The 20627-nt window shown below is 43.2% G+C and overlaps 1 protein-coding gene across 1 annotated transcript in view; it reads left to right on the top strand.

Moving 5' to 3' along the window:
* The first annotated feature begins 5945 nt into the window (after positions 1-5945).
* The window catches only part of LOC115137052 (leucine-rich repeat and fibronectin type III domain-containing protein 1-like protein), a 60735-nt gene continuing 46053 nt past the window's right edge, over positions 5946-20627 (top strand). The window contains exon 1 of the mRNA XM_029673069.2: positions 5946-6136. Within this exon, the coding sequence (XP_029528929.1) occupies positions 6072-6136 (65 nt within the window). The 5' untranslated portion in view covers positions 5946-6071. The remainder of the gene's footprint in view (positions 6137-20627) is intronic.

Below are 20627 nucleotides of genomic sequence, written 5' to 3'. Positions count from 1 at the left end.
TCATGATCAAAGAGGCTAGGACAGGTGAAGCCAACGATGAATGTAAACCTAAGTAGTATTTGTTCATGGCACATCAAGGCTGGTTCTGCCATACAAAACCAGACATTGTCTTTAACATTTGCCAATGGCAAACATCATGTTTACCAGTGTGTGTTTTTACATTCAAATTAAATGTACACCACGTTGACAAAAATATGTGGACACCCCTTCAAATGAGTGGATTAGGTTATTTCAGCCACATCTGTTGCTGACATGTGTATAAAATCGAGCACACAGCCATGCAATCTCAATAGACAAACATTGGCAGTAGAATGGCCTTACTGAAAAAGGTAACTGACTTTCAACATGGTACCGCCATAATAACATCTAGTGGAAAAACCTTCCCAGAAGAATGGAGGCTGTTATTGCAGCAGGGGGGGACCAACTCCATGCCTTAATGCCCATGATTTTGGAATGAGATGTTCAACAAAGAGGTGTCCCATTACTTTTGGCAATGTAGTGTATTTTGTTGACATAACCGCTAGTGTGATTGACTGACATTTGTGACCTAATGGCGCGATTCGGTCTTATGTACCAAAATTTGAAATTGTGTTTTTTACCCTGGATAAAAGTAGAGACTCAGAGCTAGAAAATGCTATATCATACACTACAGTTGAGGAACAATGGAAAATTTGTTCTGCTTTGAAAGTTGATAAACTTGTAACCCCACTTTTGAGAAAATGGCCCTTGAATCGTTTGGTACACCTACTGGAGAGCTCTTCTTTGTCGTCCGACATCAAACTTGTCGATGTCGTTATGAACACAAAAACAACAGGCTGCATGACATCAGCAGCCTGGTGGTACAAAATAGCATAACTGGTGTATTTAACACCAATAAACCCATCTGTTTAAAAATTAAATTTGTCAATCTTTGGAAACCAGGCAAATAAAAGCAACATTCTAAACAATGTTTGTGTTCATTTCTAGCTTGTTAGCTAGCTAGCATGAAGTTAGCTGGCAGGCCTGTTCAAATAATGACAATATAATATAGTTGACAATGTCTTAACTTTAGTAAATTTGTATTCATTATTACAGGAAAATAAACTCACAACAAGTTATTTACAAATTAATGGCGAGCTAATTACAGACAATTACAAAATAAAAGCAGGGCATTCTACTGGAGAATTGTAGAACTTTGACACTGTCTCGTTGGCCTAACGTTATATCCTATATCCCATAACGTTATAATTTGACTTTGGTGCAGGTCATGTTGTTCTTCACATTACTGTCTCTGGTTAACACACACTACATCACATGCACAGGATACAGAAGGTGCAAACGGTACAGTGAAATGGTTACTTGGATAGTGGAGTCTTTTGTTTAGACATGTACTGTAGCTAGCTAGCTAAACAATGAACCATAATCCCATAATGTTACTACCCTGCATGAATCTACAGGTAGCTAAAGCTAACCAAGTAGCTTCAATGTTAGCTAGCTAGCTAAAATTAGGTTATAACTACCAATGCAAATGGCTCTGAGACACAAATAATATTACTACACAGATCATACACAATGTTAGCTAGCGACCTAGCTAATGTTAGTTTGCTAGCTAACAGTATGCTTTAACTTGCAATGAATACAACGTTCTGACAAAATTAGAAACGTACAATATCTGATAATGTAGCTAGCTAGACCCTCTTACCCGTATACATGGATTAACGCTTCTCCCCTCCCTGTCACGGATGCCATGGTTGACCTTAGTTTGAAGATGTAATCCAGAGACAGGTGTTTTATACAACAGTCTTCTGGGTGTTCTCTTTTCAATACCGTCCACATATTTGCAATTAAATTCCTGAATTCTCTGCAACTCATTTGCTATCATACTCTGCTTCCACTGGGCATTCCACTGATTTCAAACCTCGGTCCTCCAGAAAGTGGAGAGCATTAGCAACACTTTTGCAGTTCTTTGTGATATCTTTCAAAAAAGCAGTGTTAGAAAGGATTAAATACACATACTGAGCAGCTCATGTTATTGACATAAGTGTGTTACATGGCAGACCAATCCGAACTCATCTCTCAGTATGTCCAGCCCATTCATTATCCTAGCCAATTATGCAAGATTCCTGTCTTTTTCCGTGGCTAAACCAACTAGGCTCCTAATTAAACAATTATATTTGTATTTACAGATTGCATACATGTTTCACGTGTTCCAGAAGGCATTCTGCCCCAACATGCATTTTGATTAAAAATGTTTACTTTCAAATGCCTCTACTGTAAAGTGGTGACGCACAATATAGCCCTAGTTTCCTGAATGGAGCCACATTTAATTTCATTTATTTTAAATGTACTGTTGCCTTGACTTTACCTAACCACCTTTGCTCACATCTCATCTAAATGGGAGGCTGGATCATTGAGGCTGCCCTCTGCAACTCCATATCATCACACAATATATTTTACCATCTATGGGAAAGCAGTGCTTCTTTCTCTGGTAGCAAAGGGCAGACAGTGTACATACCTCCCTCCCAGCTGCGATCTGGCCTCCATAGGAAGAAAGCACAGGCTGCTCCCCCTCTGCTCCCCAGAGGAGCGGGATTTGGATTGAAGCAGGGTGTTTTTTTTAGCCCATCGCTCATACCCCAGGTATCTCTCTCTCTAACTCATATATATATATATATATCTTTCTCCCCCAGAGTGAAATGATTCATGCTCACCCCTGGCCCTGTGGTTAGGGTGGCTCATCATCTTTATAATATAGAGAAAATTGCTCTTTGGACAGTGGGGCCTGCAGCGAATGGGAGCCCCCAAAACAGTGAAATACCAATTAGGTTTCTCTCTCGTTGTCTCTCTCACCCTCTATCTATCGGATTGTGCATTTTGGGCGAGGGCAGGTGTGTGCAGTGGATTTGAAGTGCAAAGAATGCTGGGGAAAGAACTTGCCCCCTTTCTCTTTCTTTTTTTCTCTTGCTTGGTATGTTTTCTCTCTCTTTATCACACACACATTCTCACTCCTTGTTTCCTCCTGAGTTTGCTATTTTTGGGGGGGGGGATATGGTGTTCGCTTGGGCAAGGCAAGACTCAATTCAAAGACTGTCAGTTGCAAGTTGAGAAAGTGCTTAAGTGAAGCTCTCTCTCTCTATCTCTCTTTTTTTTCTCTCCCTTGAACTCAAACGGGATGAGCATCTTGGGGATTGTCAATTGTCCATCCAAGACTAATAACATTTGGATTGCCTTGAAGTCAGCATATGTTGTTTTTTCCCTCAGGGAGAGGAAGAGGAAATGGAGACTGGATCTTAGCATCCTCTACATTTTTGTGGAGAATGCTGTTTGGTTTTAATACAAACTCAAACATTTGTGTTGACCTCATTGTGTTTACCGTGTGGTTGGAATACACTGGTCGGACTGACCATTGTGTGTAGAGTGACTATTGCTTAGCTAGGATGTTAAGGGGAGCCAACGGGAAAGCGTTTCCATGTGGCTGCAGTTTTGCAGTGAGCCAATCGATCTGCATCCGCATCGACCGTTTTGTTTCTGCATTATGACTTCCCCCTTGAAGCCTTCACAATGGAGTGGCTGTTAAGGAGCACTGTCCATAACATAGTCATTCATTGCTTTAGCACAGCATTTAAGCTTTTTTTTTAGAAGCCTACTAGGACCAACATACATCTAGTACCTGTAATTCAATATCTTCAGAAGAACAATGTGTCATACTGACAGTAAAAGGAGACATGGACATGTCGAAGTGTTATAGCTTGTGACAAATCCCTACGTTGAACAAATAGCAGCTGCATCGTCTACAAGAAACACTTCAGTGCCAGTGACATGACAACTTGTCTTCTTTGCTGACTGGAGTGACTGCACACTGTATATTGGTTGGTTAGGGAGGAAAGGTTGAAGGTTGCAGCCATTTCTGGATCTTTTGTCTTCCTCTACCCTCCTCTCTGTTCTCCAGACATACGGTTGGCTTCGTGCCTGCTCTTGCCGGGATTGCTGGACCATAACCAGATGACCATAACCACGGCACACGTCGGGTTCAGAGACAATCAGGGCCACGTCGTCAAGTAAATCAGGTGTCACTCCTTTGCAACCCCAGTGCCATGACTAAACCTGTTGCCGTGACAATCTGAGTCCCGAAGGTCCATTTTAGCTAGACAGTTCAGTTAACTCCATCCTAATGCCTTAGTTGAGGAGAGGTCTGACACCGTGTGTGACCGCTGACCACCGACCGCGACCGGTGGCATCATCATGAGCAGACTTGCTGAAGTGATAAATGATGCTCTTTAGCTGCCTCAGACACATCTAAGATGAGGAACACAGCAACGGTTCCACAGTTGGGTGACCAACCATTGAAGGAAACCCCAGGGGATGAGTGATGCGCAAATAGAGTGATGGCTGATTCCAAGCTCTCTGCTAATTTTGTTTGATTTCCGCATTTGCGATATGGCCTTTGAGCCGACCTTGAAACCCCTTTGCCCTAAATGTCAGATGTGAAAAGATTTTAAAAAGAAGGAAGAGGGGAAGACTGTACAAGCGATAAGCCTGAGCGACCATTCTACTAAGATGTGCTTTGACCTTTCCAGCTATTAGCAATGTCGATGGGTTGTAAAAGCACCAGAGTGCTAGGCTCGAATGCCGGCTGCTGTACTGCGAGATAGGGGAGCTGTGCAGGGCTGATGTTGGTAGTGCGATGGAGTGATTACATGAACTGTAGAAAAAAAAACAGAGGTACTGTCTTATGCTTGCCATACCTGATCTGCTTGTGCAGCCAGACTCTGGCAGCCAGATGGAGCTGATTGGGGACAGTGCAGGGAGGCTGTTATTATAGTGGAAAGTTTTCATTTGATGTCCTGTCTTTATGACACGTCTAAGGGGCCAAACCTCAGGGTATGTCAGTGAGAGAGAGGGAGTGTTTTGTGTGTGTGTGTGTTTTACGTTTGTGTGTTCCTCGTCATGTTTCAATTCGATTCCCTGGCATCGTGTCTGATGCTGTCTCTGATTAAGGGGGATAACATAACTCACGAGTGTGACTAATGTACAACTCAGTAGATGCCTGTAGGGATGCACGTATGGCTAAACGAATACATATCCAGTCGATAGAGCAGAAAATCCTTCAATATTCATCAACGAATAGGTTTAATCAAGTGTTGCTTTGTTTGTTATGTATTAACAATATATTCATGTTCATTTGCCTGATTAGACAAACACTCCAAATGTTTTAGTTTCCCACGGAGGGAAATTCCTTCAAGGTGCAAAGCTTCTGATGCTGTAGTGATCAGTTCAGTTTTCCAGTTCAGGTTTCATGCAGCGAATCTCAGTGTGCATAGTGTTTAAACTATAGGGTTTGCATGGCACATGTAAAACACGCTAATAGATACAGGCATGACTGAGCCCTCCTGAAGTCTGGTTGAAATTTATATTCTAGCCCTGAACAGCCACAAGAAAAATGATGACGCAACGATGAGCTGCCAGAGATTTCAAATGAGCGCTTGATCTCACAGGCTTTCTAAAATGCAACCATTACCCAAAACCCCTGTAGCAGTCCAAATGTCCCCCCCAAAAAAAGCTCACACAATCCGCTGTGTGTGAAAATGGCCTTATTACAAAGCTCTATCCACACCTTTCATGTCATTGTCTCTTGTGAATATACACAGTTCGCTATCACAGTAAAAAATCATTTAAATCCGTTGGGATTTTTTTCATTTAAAATCAACAGAAATTGTTTATCATTTATCTCCCACACTGCTCAAGGCCACCGCATACTGATGAATGAAAAGCAATCTTCAGATTTCGGAATCTTCTCAACTCTGGTGGAAAATGTGTGTTTTTCTGTCACTTCTTAGATGTAATCACTCGTCTGTCGTTGTCAAGTTAATGACCTTTTATACGTAAATGTACCTGTAAAAGGGACAGTTTGTGTGTGTTTTTCTCTTCCTTATGTGTGTTTTTTTCTCCTTGTCACTCACAGGCAGATTGGCAGGTGGCCCGAGCTGAGCCAATGACAGGCGGCCAGGAGTCTTAACGGCGGGCAGACTTGAGTCCAGCCAACGTAGGCTGTCCACATAGAGTGGAGGCTACCCACACACACTCACACACGGATGAGAGCCCTGGCCGCCGGCTCGTGGACAACGCCAAGTGGCGGCTTCGCCTCCGCGTCTTTAAGGTACGCTGAATATCATGGCCTTGGTGGAGAATATCACACGGCTGTGTTCCGATACCTTCCCCTAGAATACTAGCTACTTAGAAATCGTGGCCAAAACATTTCTTCATTCTAAGTGGTACGGTTGTATGCTAGTGTTGACATTGGAACATGCTGTAGCTGACCTCAAAACGGTCTGTGGGAGACATTGACCCCATGTCGAACAGCTGCTGCCGACTAACTTAGGAAATGCTGATGAAATAATGACTTGCTCTACCCTGATATCCCCTGATTGAACGTGTAAACATGACATTGGGCTCCCGAGTGGCACAGCTTGTCTACGGCACTGCGTCTCAGTGCTAGAGGCGTCACTACAGACACCCTGGTTCGAATCCAGGCTGTATCACAACCGGCCGCGATTGGGCGGCGCACAATTGGCCCAGCGTGGTCCGGGTTAAGGTTTGGCCGGGGTAGGCCGTCATTGTAAATAACAATTTGTTCTCAACTGACTTGCCTACTTAAATAAAGGGTAAACAAACATTTTAAAAATGAAAATAAATACCACAGACGGTTCTACCTGGAACCAACAAGGGTTTTACCTGGAACCAAAAAGTGTTCTCCTATGGGGACAGCCGAAGAACCCTTTTCAAACCCTTTTTAGCTTGATGTGGAAACCTCAAGGATACATTAAAAAAATATGAATTGCATTTAAATGGTTTCATATTTATACATCATCACCACTGTCTGTGCCAAATGAACAAACCAATGAATTAACCAATGAATGAATGCTGTTGTCAATTCCATTGCACTACTGCATGTTGACTTCCAGTGCTCTGTCCTTGCTCCGCAGATTGTGTACCCTACACACTAACACTTGGGGAAAGTGGGTGGGGGTTCAAGAACAGTGTCTCTTTGTAGAGCCTGAAATCGAATGACTCTGGGTGGGGACTTTATGTTCAGATTCCAAGCTGTCGCTCTACCTCTGCCATCTAACGTGACTCTAATCAATGTGAAGTGGGTGAGAGGAGCCTCTCTAAGGAGACACCAGGAACTCTCGCTGGGAGCGAAGCAGCCATGTAACCCCCTCGTCTACAGCCTTTCTGTCCCAACCATCCCTATAACTGGCCCGGTACTCACCAGCTGAGGTGAAGCTGCCCTTGGCATGCCCAGGGAGACTGGGATATGGGGGGTAAGGTTGGGAGTGCTCTCAGACACAGGCCCATAAAACATTTCAATATTAGTCTTATTCTCTAGACCATACTATATTCTCCAGTGACATTAATCACTATTCAAGAGGAATTAAGGCACTATTGCTACCTAATATGAGGGATATATACTCTAATTAGGAGTTTTAAGTTCTGTTGCATGTATTTGTGAAAAATTATCTTCCAAATAAGCACCCACTTGTCACTGGCATGCTCCCCTAGACATAACTTCATCCTGCTAATGACGGTGTTTACCTGGCAGTGTGTACAGTATAATACGAGAGGCTGTATCCAGAATGTGCATTAACCATCAATTACCGGGTGCCTTAATGCAGACACATCATGTAACAAGCAGCTAATAGCCCATTTTATTATTCTTATTTTTTTTAAATGTAACCTTTATTTAACTAGGCAAGTCGGTTAAGAACAAATTCTTATTTACAATGACGGCCTACCCTGGCCAAACCTTAACCTGGACAACGCTGGGACAGTTGTGCGCCGCCCCATGGGACTCCCAATCACGGCTGGTTGTGATACAGCCTGAAATCTAGCCCGGGTCTGTAGTGACGTCTCTAGCACTGAGATGCAGTGCCTTAGACCGCTACGCCACTCGGGAGCCCAATGTCTGTGCCTTATGGTTCCTCCCGGAACCAAAAGGGTTCTATCTTGAACCATATAGGGTTCTTCAAAGGGATCTAAATAGCAACTTTTTTAAGTGTAAGCAATCTTATTTGCCACCACTTAATTTTGCCTGAAGTTTCTTACAGTATAATGCATTCTGCCTGCATTACCAATATGCCCTAAAGATAGATGTGAACCTGTTGTGACTGTCACTGCAGTATTTACTGATTTACTTTGTGTGTGTGTGTGTGTGTGTGTGTGTGTGTGTGTGTGTGTGTGTGTGTGTGTGTGTGTGTGTGTGTGTGTGTGTGTGTGTGTGTGTGATACATTCAGAGCTATTTTCCTGATAAACTCAGCAATCAGAAGGTGTTTTTATACATAGATCAATTCATTGCCTCAACAACTACAAGTCATTATAGAATCGTGAGCTATGTCCATATACTTTCCTGATTAAAATGTGCTTACAATCCTCTTTAAACACTCAAATACATAGGCACAGACATTTACCATGAATTTCAATGGAAAAAAATAGAAAATACAATCTCTGGACTCTATTTGATTAATTCTCTAATGGGCACTGCAGCCTACATATCAAAGAAACCTATTAAAGGTTAAGAGCCATGAAATGTGTGAGCAGCAGGGTGGAATGATCATATTAAGGAATAATTTAGTCTAAGGGCAAAGTAAATAGCAAGTGTTTGCTCACTCCACTGTGATAAAACAAAGAAGCACAGCAACAACAAATGCATGGACATTGTTTAATATATATGCTTACAGGTAAATCCACCGGTAGGCTAGGTGAAATAACATAGAAAGTGGTATTTGTATGTAGTTCTGAATAATATGACCATCTATATTCAATATTTGGCACATCCCCTGAATCGAAGATGACACCGGATGTCCCTTCGGTCGACTGGGCAGCTGGCTGGCAAGGACGTGGTGTGAGGGCATGGTGGCAGACCAAGAGTACCACCGGGCAAGCGGGTCAGAAGGGCACCCCAGAGGTGCCAGCTGCAGCCAACCAGCCGGCCAGCAAGAGCCAGCAGAGTTCTCAGAGGGACGCCCTGCACAGTGGCCCAACGGTAATTAGGTGTTAGACACTCAGAGATAATCCCTGACAAATGTGTCCGGCTGGAATCATAACGAAGCCCAATGCACATCTCTTTTCTCCTCCACTGCCACACCAGCTGCTGTATATGGAAATGGGATGGTTGGGATGGTTTGAAATCCCCCTAATTTTCCATTAATTATCACTGTCCTTGATTTTCTATTCATTTATGCAGAAAAGGGAACCAAGGTGGAGATGGAAGAGGCAGAATTATTTCTGAAGGTGGATATAAAACAGTGGATATCAATTAAGTGTCATTTGTGACTGGACACTCTGACAAGGCCTCGGAAGATGGCCACCGACCTCAACCAACCGCTGACCAAACGTCCATACATGAGACACTCAAAAATCAATCTTGGTGGTTCTTGGGTTTTTTGTTCAGTTAGTCTAACCACATTGTTTGGTAAACTAATATAAACCTGCATGTGACAGAAGGGCTCTATTCCAAGAGCCTTCATTTCACTAAAATGGATTGTTCCAATTTAATCTTGGTGCTGACAGCTGCTCCACGATGCCCACACACCACTGGAGCAGAAGTGTTTTGGTTTCACTGCGCAGCCACACCAGTTTATTGGACAATATTTTTCTCATCCGTCTCCGATAATGGACTCACTCTGTTGGTTCATATTCACGCCTGTGTAATGTCTGGGGCCCCATCAGTGCTCATTGCAGTCTGGGGAGTGCTAAGGGGAAAAGGACCGGATGTAATAGTGACCGCTGGGAAACAAGGCTGGCTATTCAAGAGAACACAAGAAGCGGAGTGCGGCCAGTAGCCATTAGCCAATGTCCATGCAGCAATAAAAGCGGCAGTGTTATAACGCGTGTTGAGGATCATTATGAGCATGCTAATGTTTGATTACACCCTCTGTCCCCATCACATACCGTATGGATTCTCTGTGAATTATATGGAAAAGGGGGTATCCCTCATGGTTTGCATAGGGTTGGTCATCTATTTAGTGTGAAGAATAAATTAAGTTTGCAATGGAATTTCCCCACCCAGAAGCGAACATGGAATCTCAATAAAGACAGGAATATATATTCATGTTTTATGGTGTGGGGGAGTTATGCAGTGTCATTTTTATGGGCCGAGGTAGAAATAAGTGTGAGGCTATTGAGAGTTTCAATTGGATGGTGACGGTCTAATGGTGATGGTAAGAGGATATGTTATTGCAGAATAGAACTGTTAAGTGCTCGTAATCTGGACTCCGATGACATATACATGTGAATACACGTCAATGCATCAGTCTATCAATTTGTTTGTGAATTATCCTTGGCTTGAAAGAAGGAAAACTGTTATTTAGAAAAGGCAGATGTAACAAAACCCTTTCAGTAGTCAAGCTTTTAGGGTTTGAACAACTTCCCACTGCACATCGTACTATTTCATAGTATTTCATCTGTCTGGGATATGTTCAATCTCTGGTTCTTCTTCCACATTTCATTTGGGAGGACTTAGGGGTACTTGCTTAACCCGGTTACCATTGGGTTGAATTGTTCTTTGTTTTGTTGCAATCATGAGCCTTTGTTACAAAAATATGTGTAATATCTTTGTTCCTCAATGATTTGATAAAGAAGCCAATGCTGATTTTTTTCTCTTCACCCTCCACCCTCACTGTTTTTGCATGAATGTTACTTCAGAGACAAGATGAGCATCTTTTGAAGGCTTTTCGTGTATTGTCAGCCCATTTGATTTTTGTGTGTGTGTGTGTGTGTGTGTGTGTGTGTGTGTGTGTGTGTGTGTGTGTGTGTGTGTGTGTGTGTGTGTGTGTGTGTGTGTGTGTGTGTGTGTGTAAGTGTGCATGTGTAAGTGTGCAAGTGTGCATGTGTAAGTGTGCAAGTGTGCATGTGTAAGTGTGCATGTGTAAGTATGCATGTGTTTTAAAAGGAGCCCATTTGAAAAACCTTCCCTCCCCCTTCTATATATCTCTTCCTATGTCAGTACTGTAGTAAACCTGCATCCTTTATTACGGTTTACCTTTCCTACTTCATTCAAATCGTTAGTTAGTTTACGCGCAACTCACTGGACCCCTCGCACTTTAATTTACCCTCTGTATTTGTGAATAAAAAAAATATAAATGAAAGCAACGGTCATATTTCTACCATAAAGCATAAGACTGAATTCGTGAATGTCAATTGGAAGAATTAGCAGTGACACACAAAATCTTCACCATTTGAAGTAGGTGTGATTTGTAGTAATTCTTTTTTTTAAACGAGCTAATTAATCACATTTGTGTTTGCAATTTTTTTGGCCGACAGTGTGTCAGCCCCAGGTAGGCTACACCCACCCACACACTCTAACACACACTGTCGCACACACACAAACACACATGCCTGTACACCCCCCCCCCCCCCACTCTCCTTGTACCCACTCATGTGATGCTCAGATAGGACCTATGTGTCTCTGTCATCAGTCCTGCTCTAGCTGGGCGTATACAGTCTCAGGCTCCCAGACGTCGGCGCCATCTGTTGAGCTTGATTGCCCTGCTGGTGGGGGCATCCTCTGTCTTCCATCTTCCACATGCCAGGCCTGTGAGCCTGGGAGCTCTGATAGGACCCCTCCTCTCCCTCTATCCTCTCTCTCCGTCTTCCTCCTGTGACGTGTCAGTGTCACGGCAGACCGTAACGAGGTGTCAAAGTGCTAAGCGCGCCATGCCAACCACGTCCCTCACAGCCAGAGCTTCTGTCGGCTTGCCCTCTCTCTCTCTCTCTCTCTCACTCTCTCTGTTTCTCTCCCTTTCTCACACTCTGTCCACCCCCCCCCCCCCTCCTCCTCCTCTCTCTCTCATGTGCCACTCCCTGTCTCTAGCGTTCTGTGATTATTGGAGTAGCTGACATATATGCCTCGTTTGTGTTTTGTTTTTGTGGACAGGATGTTCTTTTCATGTCCTCAATAGGTTTGTGGTTATTTTACTTTTGTAGCTTTTGTTCTGCGTGAACGTCCCTGTATTCTCGACCACATAAACGGCACCAGGCATTATGGTAACACCTTTTACACAATGCAAGAATAGAAAGCCCCCCCATGTCAGGTTTTCTCAGAACTGAACAGAAGGTATGTGTGATAATGGAGCTAGGAAGAAGTGCTTGGTTATGAAAGGATAAAACTGGAAGACCAAACATTTCCCCCATCAGGGAGACAACGAGACCGCAGAGTTGTGGACAGGAGATGAAAAACCCAAGCCCTTTCTGAACAGAGAGAATGGAGAGAAACGGAGAGAATGAAGAGAACAGAGTGCTCTGGGTAGAAATGGAGAAAGAGAAACAAAAACACAGCAAACCTCTCCCCAGTCAGGTGAAAGAGAGATTCACTGTTTTCTTTTCCTTTGGCATGAGTCACTCAGGTATGGAGAAGAATTCAAAGTATTTGAAATAGTCTTTGTTTTGTTTCTATGAGCATTGATGGAATTTTAAATCAAAAGTTAGTTGTTGAGTGCTCTTTTATAGATACCGATGTGGGATTTCTGAGTGCCTAGCAATGAAGCTGCCCAAACTCCAACAATTATTTTGCATTGTTGTTCAACCAACATCTGCCTTTTTTATGTATTCGTTTCATATTAACTTCACACATACAGTAGTACTTTTTTTTAATGAAGCTAGTAGGCCACATGCCACACCCACACAGACAATATGCTGTTGATTGAAAACATGGCGACTCTGTAGCAAGCATTTGGAATCGAAAACAGGGTGCAAATGTCAACATTTTTGCGGAACAAATGCATCTCTAAAAAATAAAGCTTTCCAACATTTCAAATGATTTGAATAACACTTAAACTCTTATCTGCTTGTGGCCTTGAATTGCTGCTCGCAGCTCTACTTTCTCTGTTTTCCAGTATCAGTGTGGTGGCCTTGTCCATTGTGCAGCAGTTGCCACTATTAAAGCCGTCCATTTGTTTATCTCTCTGAACCAGTATGTTCCTGACGACAACATTTGGAATGCTTGCAGAAATTTGCACATTAACAAAAGCAAAATCTTCTTTAACCTCTAAAAGTCTAAGCGGCTGGAGTGAGGGGTGCTCTACTATTTCATCTAGACTTTTAGATCCCATTTAGGTACGTAAAAAAAAAACATTTACAATGTATTTGATAAAATATTGAATTTGGCCTTTGCTGCTACAGCCAATAGAAACGCATTCAGAAAGACGGTTAAAAAAAAAAAGAAACCTAAGAAATAAGGTTTTTGAAGTGTCTGTCCTATATCTAGAAGGCACAAAACTATCTCCGCACAGCACTTCCATTCGTTTTTAGTATGGGTTACCTTCGAGTCCCATGACACTTGTGGGGGCTGTAGTGCAAAAGGGAGAACGCCATCGTGTTCGTGAGAAGTAGCATCTTTTCCTAGAGTGGTCCTATCTGGCCTGACAAACAGTGCTGTGGCACTGCCACTTTCCACCACCGATGCGGAAGGGCGACATAGGCTGATGCAGGGGATTCCGACAGGCCACACCAAAAAAAAAACACACGTCACTTAAACTCGCTTAAACCGACAGATGGGCATTTTTTTGTATTGTGTTCATAAGATTGACGCACGGGTGTGTCGTTTAGACTCTTAAGGATTCTTTAAGCCCACATTTTGTAGCGCTTGATTGATGACTGCTGACTGGAAAATGTCCTTGTAAATTCATTATCACAAGTATCATTACGACGAATTAAGTCTTAAGTAAGGACACCAAGTCTTAGCTGACATGTCAATATGCATAGTTCTGTTATTGGGCATACCCTAAAACCTACATTCTCGAGGATACAGGGACTTTAGCGCAGAACAAAAGCTACAGAAGTAAAATAACCACAAACCTGGAACCAGTGGCATAACCATCACATTTCTGTGCACATATTCCGTCATACATAACTTTATCTTATACATATTTCTGTTTGGCAACACCGCCACAGAGAGTTAGCCACCCAGGACATCTATTACTTTTCACTCTCTTTCACTTGTTCTTTTCTCTTTTCAAACGGTTTCCAAGGCAATCTGTGAGTGAGGCTTTCACAGCAGCCGGGCCCATCTGTTTAAACACTCTGTGAAGCAGGCTAGGATTAGTCCCCCAATCCCGACTGTGTCCCCACTGAGGCAGGGCTGCTCAGACAGACACTGTACATGTCACCATCAAGCCAACATCCCTCTTCTCTTCTCGTGCTGTGTCACAACAATGTCAGTCTAACCATCATGACCATCCCTAAGGCAATGTTATATAAAACTTGAAACTCTAAAACACCATTGTGTTCCAACAACGTCCCTCTGAGCTTTCCCTCTAGCTATCTCAAGCTATCTCACTTAGGCAGAGTGTGTTTCCTTCCACCCAACTCCTGAACTCTGTGTGTGTGTGTGTGTGTGTGTGTGTGTGTGTGTGTCCATGCATGCATGCGTCAGTGAGGTCTAGCCCCTTTCTCAGTCTGTTTAAGTCAAAATACATCACATGCCTCCCTCTCAAACGCCTGTTTCATAAATAATGTCCAATCATGTTGTTACACAATACACATTCAATTCATAATTGTTATATAATTACTGTTTTGTCTCCAAGCAGATGGCTCTATTCACTGTAGATTATACTATATTGCTCAGAGTGGGTTTTTTCTTTTACTATAAATATCCAAAACTGTTGAGGGCCTGCTTAAGGCCAGCCAAAGAAAGTCAGTTAACTGATAGCCTACATCTGCAGAATGTTGGCTAATGGTGATTATAATCAGTCGATAAGAAGGGGCTCTCCTCGAGTCTATAATTTCTCCATTTAAAGTCTCACTTTCAGCCATGAAAAAGGGATGTGTGCTATGGACAGGCTTCAGCATCGGGGAAAAAAAGCTATCAATTTCGGACTGAATATGCAGTCATAAGCGCTGTCGAAACTCCACTAAAAGAGTTGTTTCCTCTGCTCTCTTGTAAAATACATGAACCACTTTCCAAAGATCACAGAGCCAAGATGAACACTAAGAGAGAATTGATCCAGCTCAATTCTGGCATTTTTCACAGACACGCTCAGGGAAACACCTGCACAAGCAGGAATTGGATTAGGTGATAAGAGGAAGATGTTTTCAGCATCTGCTGGCAGATTGCATAATATTGGTAGATTTCTCCCAATGCGCTAATACCTTTCACAGTTCCACACTACCCCCTGGCCAGTAACAACCTTTGAGTCTCTCTCACTCTCTTTTTTTCCTCTCTCACTTCATCTATCTCACTGTCTCATGCTCTCTCTCTCTCGTGCTCTTTCTCTCTCTCTCTTTATCTCCGTAGGGACAGTCTGGAGGGATTTATTTTGGGTCTTGGTAGATTCAACCTTCAGAACCTTCTGACTGGATGGAGGAAACGGTGTGTGACCTGTTGGGAGATGAGCTTGTTACCTTGTGTGCTACTTGCCCCTTAGAGCCATCATAGTCCTGGCCAAATGTGCTGCTCATTGGAGATCACTAAAGGATCTCCAATCTGAGCCTCAAAAAAGAAATTGTTCTCCTTTGAGCAAAATAAACTTTTTTTTAATTGAATTCCATTGTCCTCCTAGTGTTGCTGAATCTCCACTCTCCTTCAGTTTGCGCCTCAATTCATGCACCTTGGTTGGAAAGCGAGGTAGCAGCAGTGATCACTTCCCTAAAGACTATTGATCAGCCCATGCGTTGCATCGCCCACGGCTCTCAAGCCCACAGTACACTTTTAGCCACACTGGGGAGTAGGGAGTGTGGGATTTTTATTTTATGTTTGAAGTAATTTCTTTCATGATGACTTTGATTGATTAGATGTTGAACAAAAATGTTTGATCAACATATACTGAACAAAAATATACATGTTTCATGATCTTAAATAAAAAATCACAGAAATGTTCCATATGCACAAAAAGCTTATTTCTCTCAAATGTTGTGCAAAAATCTTTTGCATCCCTGTTAGTGAGCATTTCTCAATTGCCAAGTGAATCCATCCACCTGACAGGTGTGGCATATCAATAAGCTGATTAAACAGCATGATCATTACACCATTACACCTCCTGCTGGGGACAATAAAAGGCCACTCTAAAATGTGCAGTTTTGTCACACAACACAATGTCACCGATGTCTAAAGTTGAGGGAGCATGCAATTGACATGCTGACTGCAGGAATGCCCACCAGAGATGTTGTCAGAGAATTGGATGTTCATTTCTCTACCATAAGCCGCCTCCAACGTTGTTTTAGAGATTTTGGCAGTAAGTCCAACCGGCCTCACAACTGCAGACCATTTGTAACCACGCCAGCCCAGGACCTCCACATCCGGCTTCTTCACCTGCGGAAACATCTGAGTCCAGCCACCCGGACAGCTGATGAAATTGAGGAGTATTTCTGTCTGTAATAATGCCCTTTTGTGAGGAAAAACTCATTCTGATTGGCTGCGCCTGGCTCCCCAGTGCCTGGGTCTGGCTTCCAAGTGGGTGGGCCCTTCTAGGCCAGCCCATAGATTAGGACCTAATTTATTTATTTAAATTGACTGATTTTCTTATATGAACTCTAACTCAGTAAAATTGTTTATATTTGTTGTTCAGTATAGATTAATCATTAGAAATCACAATTCGTTAGCCGTTAAGTTGTTGGGTTTTTGGTATAGAACACAGATTTATCATATGGTGGAGTTTACCATTTTAATCTAAAGTATGTTCATCTAGTGCACATATACAAGTGCACATATACAAATGTAGCACATAACTATGCCTAGGAAGTCAGTTTTAAACCTACTGTTTCCACCGTCTAAGTTTGTAGTTTGATCAAATTGACATGGATGGAGGATAGCGAGATTCCAGAGCATTCTGTCTCTCACAACATTGTAGCCCACTTTGTGAAGAATAGTATCTCCCGATGATTTACAGCCTCCGACGAACTTGGCAAATCAATACAGACTCATCTTTCACCAACCGTTCCAGAAGTCACAGGGTTTTGACACAGCCAGTGGCTGTGTCAAAATCATGTCGAATCACGCAAACCCTTGATTGATGCTTGAAATGGCTCTTTTGAAGTGAGCAGTGACAGCGACCACTCTATATATTTTTTGTCCCTGGTACCTGTTCTTGCCCGCTTCAAAGGGAGTAAACATCAATGTGTGGAATACTGGAACAATGTGAAACAGAATGCTATTAAATCAAATAGACTGACATTCTTGTCTTGAGGACTGAGGAGTTACATATAACGGTCTCCTTTTGCCAGTCAATCTCTCCTTCAGTCGGGAAATCGAGGCAGGTTCATTCCGAGGTGAATGTCATTATAACCACATTGACACCCTGCTGGCGGAGAAAATATAGTCCTCATTTGGAAAAATGGTAGCAGCGTTGATATTTTCCCATGTTGTGTAAGGACACATTTGTCATCGTTTGACAATTCAAATGCAACAGGTGTACTAGATTATTGTCTTTGTATAGATTTTTAGCTCTTGAGTACGGTGGCTTTGAGTCTTCAGGGTATAAGTCCCGCAGGAATCAGGGGACAAATCATTCAACTGGGATATTGGCTGGATTGACTGAAGTCTGGTTCTTTTGAGGAATTTAAGTAACCTTAATAGAATAAGTACTTAAGAAGCCAGCTACCCTTGAGGAACTTAACGGGCCGTCACTGCTCTCTGACAACGATATGCCTAATGTCTGCTCTTCAGCGTGAATGTCCTGTCATAGCTGTGAATGAAAAAAATGGAATGAGACATTAGTGATCCAATCAGTGCTATCACACAGGAGAGATTACCAAGAGGAATATTTCATGTCTCACGGCATATAGTGAGAGAACTGCCATATCAGACACAATAGAAAAATTATAAAAGTGCAAGAAAACTCACCTGTCACTGAGTGCATCACACCAATTGTTTATGTCAGCTAAGGGCCAGTTGGACAATTAGTGAGTTATTGGAAGGCTTTCGATTTGAATTTCCCTCAACCATTTATTAAAATTGTTAAGTGTATATTGGATCAAATTAAAGGTTCCGCGCAGGTTGCTTTTTGCCTTTGGGAAATCAAATTATTTAGAGTGTTTAGATGTTGCAAAACAATATTTTTTTTCCTATTAAGTCAAGAGATGAGCAGACAGTAGCTTTGGATGAGGAGAGCCGTCAAGGGATGTTTCCTTGCTTTCTGAAGCCCGACATGAGACGTTTTAGACTGGCTTACAGGCAGAAAGATCATCCCTTCTGCCTGGCACTACCAGGGAAACCATAGGGGACAAGGAATCAGCACAGTCCATCTGCCACTACAGCCGTCCTGCCAAGGCAACATGACTCTCCAGCGCTCTCAGAGTTTTGGGTATGGGGCCGTTTGTGTGTGTTTGTGTGTGAGTGCGTGTGTGTGTATGTGCGGTCGCGTTTCATTTGCGCGTAATATCTACACATATAATCGTGCAAGTACTCAATGCCGGCAACCTTTGCTTTCACTGCGGACTATTTCCACATCGATGTACTCATCTCCCATATTGACGACAACAACAACAAAGGTCACATGGGAATTGGTCCCCTCCCCCCCACCTTCCTTTCTCCTCCCCTCTCCTCCCTTACTGGTCCTGGGGTTGGCAGGGTTTAGGGCTCTTGCTGGGTGGCTGTAGTGTTTTTGGAGGGAGTGTGGATGAGGTACTCTTCAGATTGACAGCCGGTGGGTGAGCAGGGGGCCGGGCCACTCTCCGGGAGAGGCCAGTATCATCTCAGCCCGTCAGGCTTGATTTTCCCTTCATTGATCCACCCAGTGCTTTGCCACAGGGAAGTCTTAATGAGCAGTTTACCAAGACATTTAGTAAGTGGATGTGTGGGAGAGTGTCATTGTGTCAACTTGCATCATAGCAGGGGTTTGCGTTGTGATATTTTAATCATAACAAAATTGGAAAGATAAACGTTGACGATAACCATGGTCAGCAATGAAACATAAAATGGCAAGAGACTCCCTCTTGAGATTGTGTTGGAGGATGTCATCTTTAGAGAACAGACACTCGAAATCCTGCCCTCGGCCCTGTCCTCGTCTCTCTCTCCCGTCTGTCAAGCGTATCTCTCGGGTTTAGCTCTGTGGCAAATCTGAGGGCTATAGACATGGATGAAGATGCAAGAGAAGAGTAAAGGCAAGAAAGACAGGGGAGAGTGAAGCAAGACGCAAGAAGAGAGAAAGAAGAGGAAACAAGTTGGCTTGTGGGAGATAAATTCAGAAAGCTGAAACCACTTATGCAATTATTCTCCTAACAGACACAGAGAGAGAGAGAGAGAGAGAGAGAGCAGAGGAGATTTCTGGAGCGTGTTTGAGCTTTGATCTGGGAGTTGGTAGAGTTCCGCTGGGCTGAGAGGCGGGCAGCGGCCCGCGGTAGAGACCCTCTGTGTCGACGTCCTCTCGCGATGTGTCTGGTTTCTTTGCAAAGCCTCTTCGCCTCCTTCCCTCCGTTGTCTTATCACCCCTCACCACACCACTGCTGCGCTGCTGTTGTTGTCATTAGTGACACTATTTTCAGACTTGGGGTGGTGCCATGTGCATATTATCTCCACGTCGAGGAGACATGGAGGGTTTTAATATAATCATTACAATCACACAGACAAGAGACGGATGAGTCACTAGCCCAGCATCTGTCCAGGCAGAAGCTGTTCTGTGGATCCCAGGGAGATTTCTATGATGCTCTGTGCTATTTAACGGGCCACCTGCAAAGGTTACGTAACATGCCATTGGTGGTTGAATGTGTGTGTGTGTGTGTTAAACCAAACGAGGCAAAAACCATGACGTGGTACATCAAGTAGGCTATGAAAGCAGGTGAGGCGCCAAAGAAGATGTGCATCACTCAGGGTCAACAACTCTGCATTCATGACTGGTTAAGCTTGATGTTGTTGTCAAAAACAACAGCAGTTTTTATGTTTATTTTATTGTATTATTTATCTCTGTTTACATCATCTGTGCTGTTGGTAGGAGTTCCTGGCTGTGCTCCAGGAACACTGACAGAGCTCCAGTATGTCATTATTACAGCACAGTGTTCCCAGCCTGCCCAGATTCGATCGGGGCTGTCCCGACAGGGGCACAGATCCTTGTAATTACAGCCTTGTACCCTCCTCCTCCCCCGTTCCTCCTCTATGGCACATCGCCTAATTTTAGGCCAGCATACCAGCCCAAACCCCCTGCCAACTTCACACGCAGAGACATTACTGTGCAAATCAGAGAGAAAACTCTATTGAGATATGCGGAATGTGCTCTTTGGGGAGCCCAGAAGATAAAAAATGTCACGTCTCATTTCCATAATTCAATTAATATCTTCTCTTATATTGTCCCCTCATTATTGGCATTACCATTCGAGGCAAAGCGTCGTTACACCATGGGGGATTTCCTCCACAAGATGAATGTGTGAACATTGTTCTGGCACGAAGAGATCTGCCTGCCACTGAAGCAGCCTATCTGCTATGTATTTTATAATTAGCCTGGAGTGATAATTGACATCATCTGTCCAGAGGAGCGTGTCCAGGCTAGACTGATTCCCTTGTTCTATCTCACTAAAGTGTTCTCTATGGGCCCTGTCCCAGACATATTGAAGTCTGGATTTACTGCCACATTTTTTTCTGTGATTTGTAGTTCAGCTATCTACAGTGCATTCAGAAAGTATTCAGACTCCTTGACTTTTTACACATTTTGTTACGTTACAGCTT

The sequence above is a fragment of the Oncorhynchus nerka genome, linkage group LG11 (genome assembly GCF_034236695.1).
Source record: "Oncorhynchus nerka isolate Pitt River linkage group LG11, Oner_Uvic_2.0, whole genome shotgun sequence".
NCBI lineage: Eukaryota > Metazoa > Chordata > Actinopteri > Salmoniformes > Salmonidae > Oncorhynchus > Oncorhynchus nerka.
This window is presented reverse-complemented; position numbering and strand designations above follow the sequence as displayed.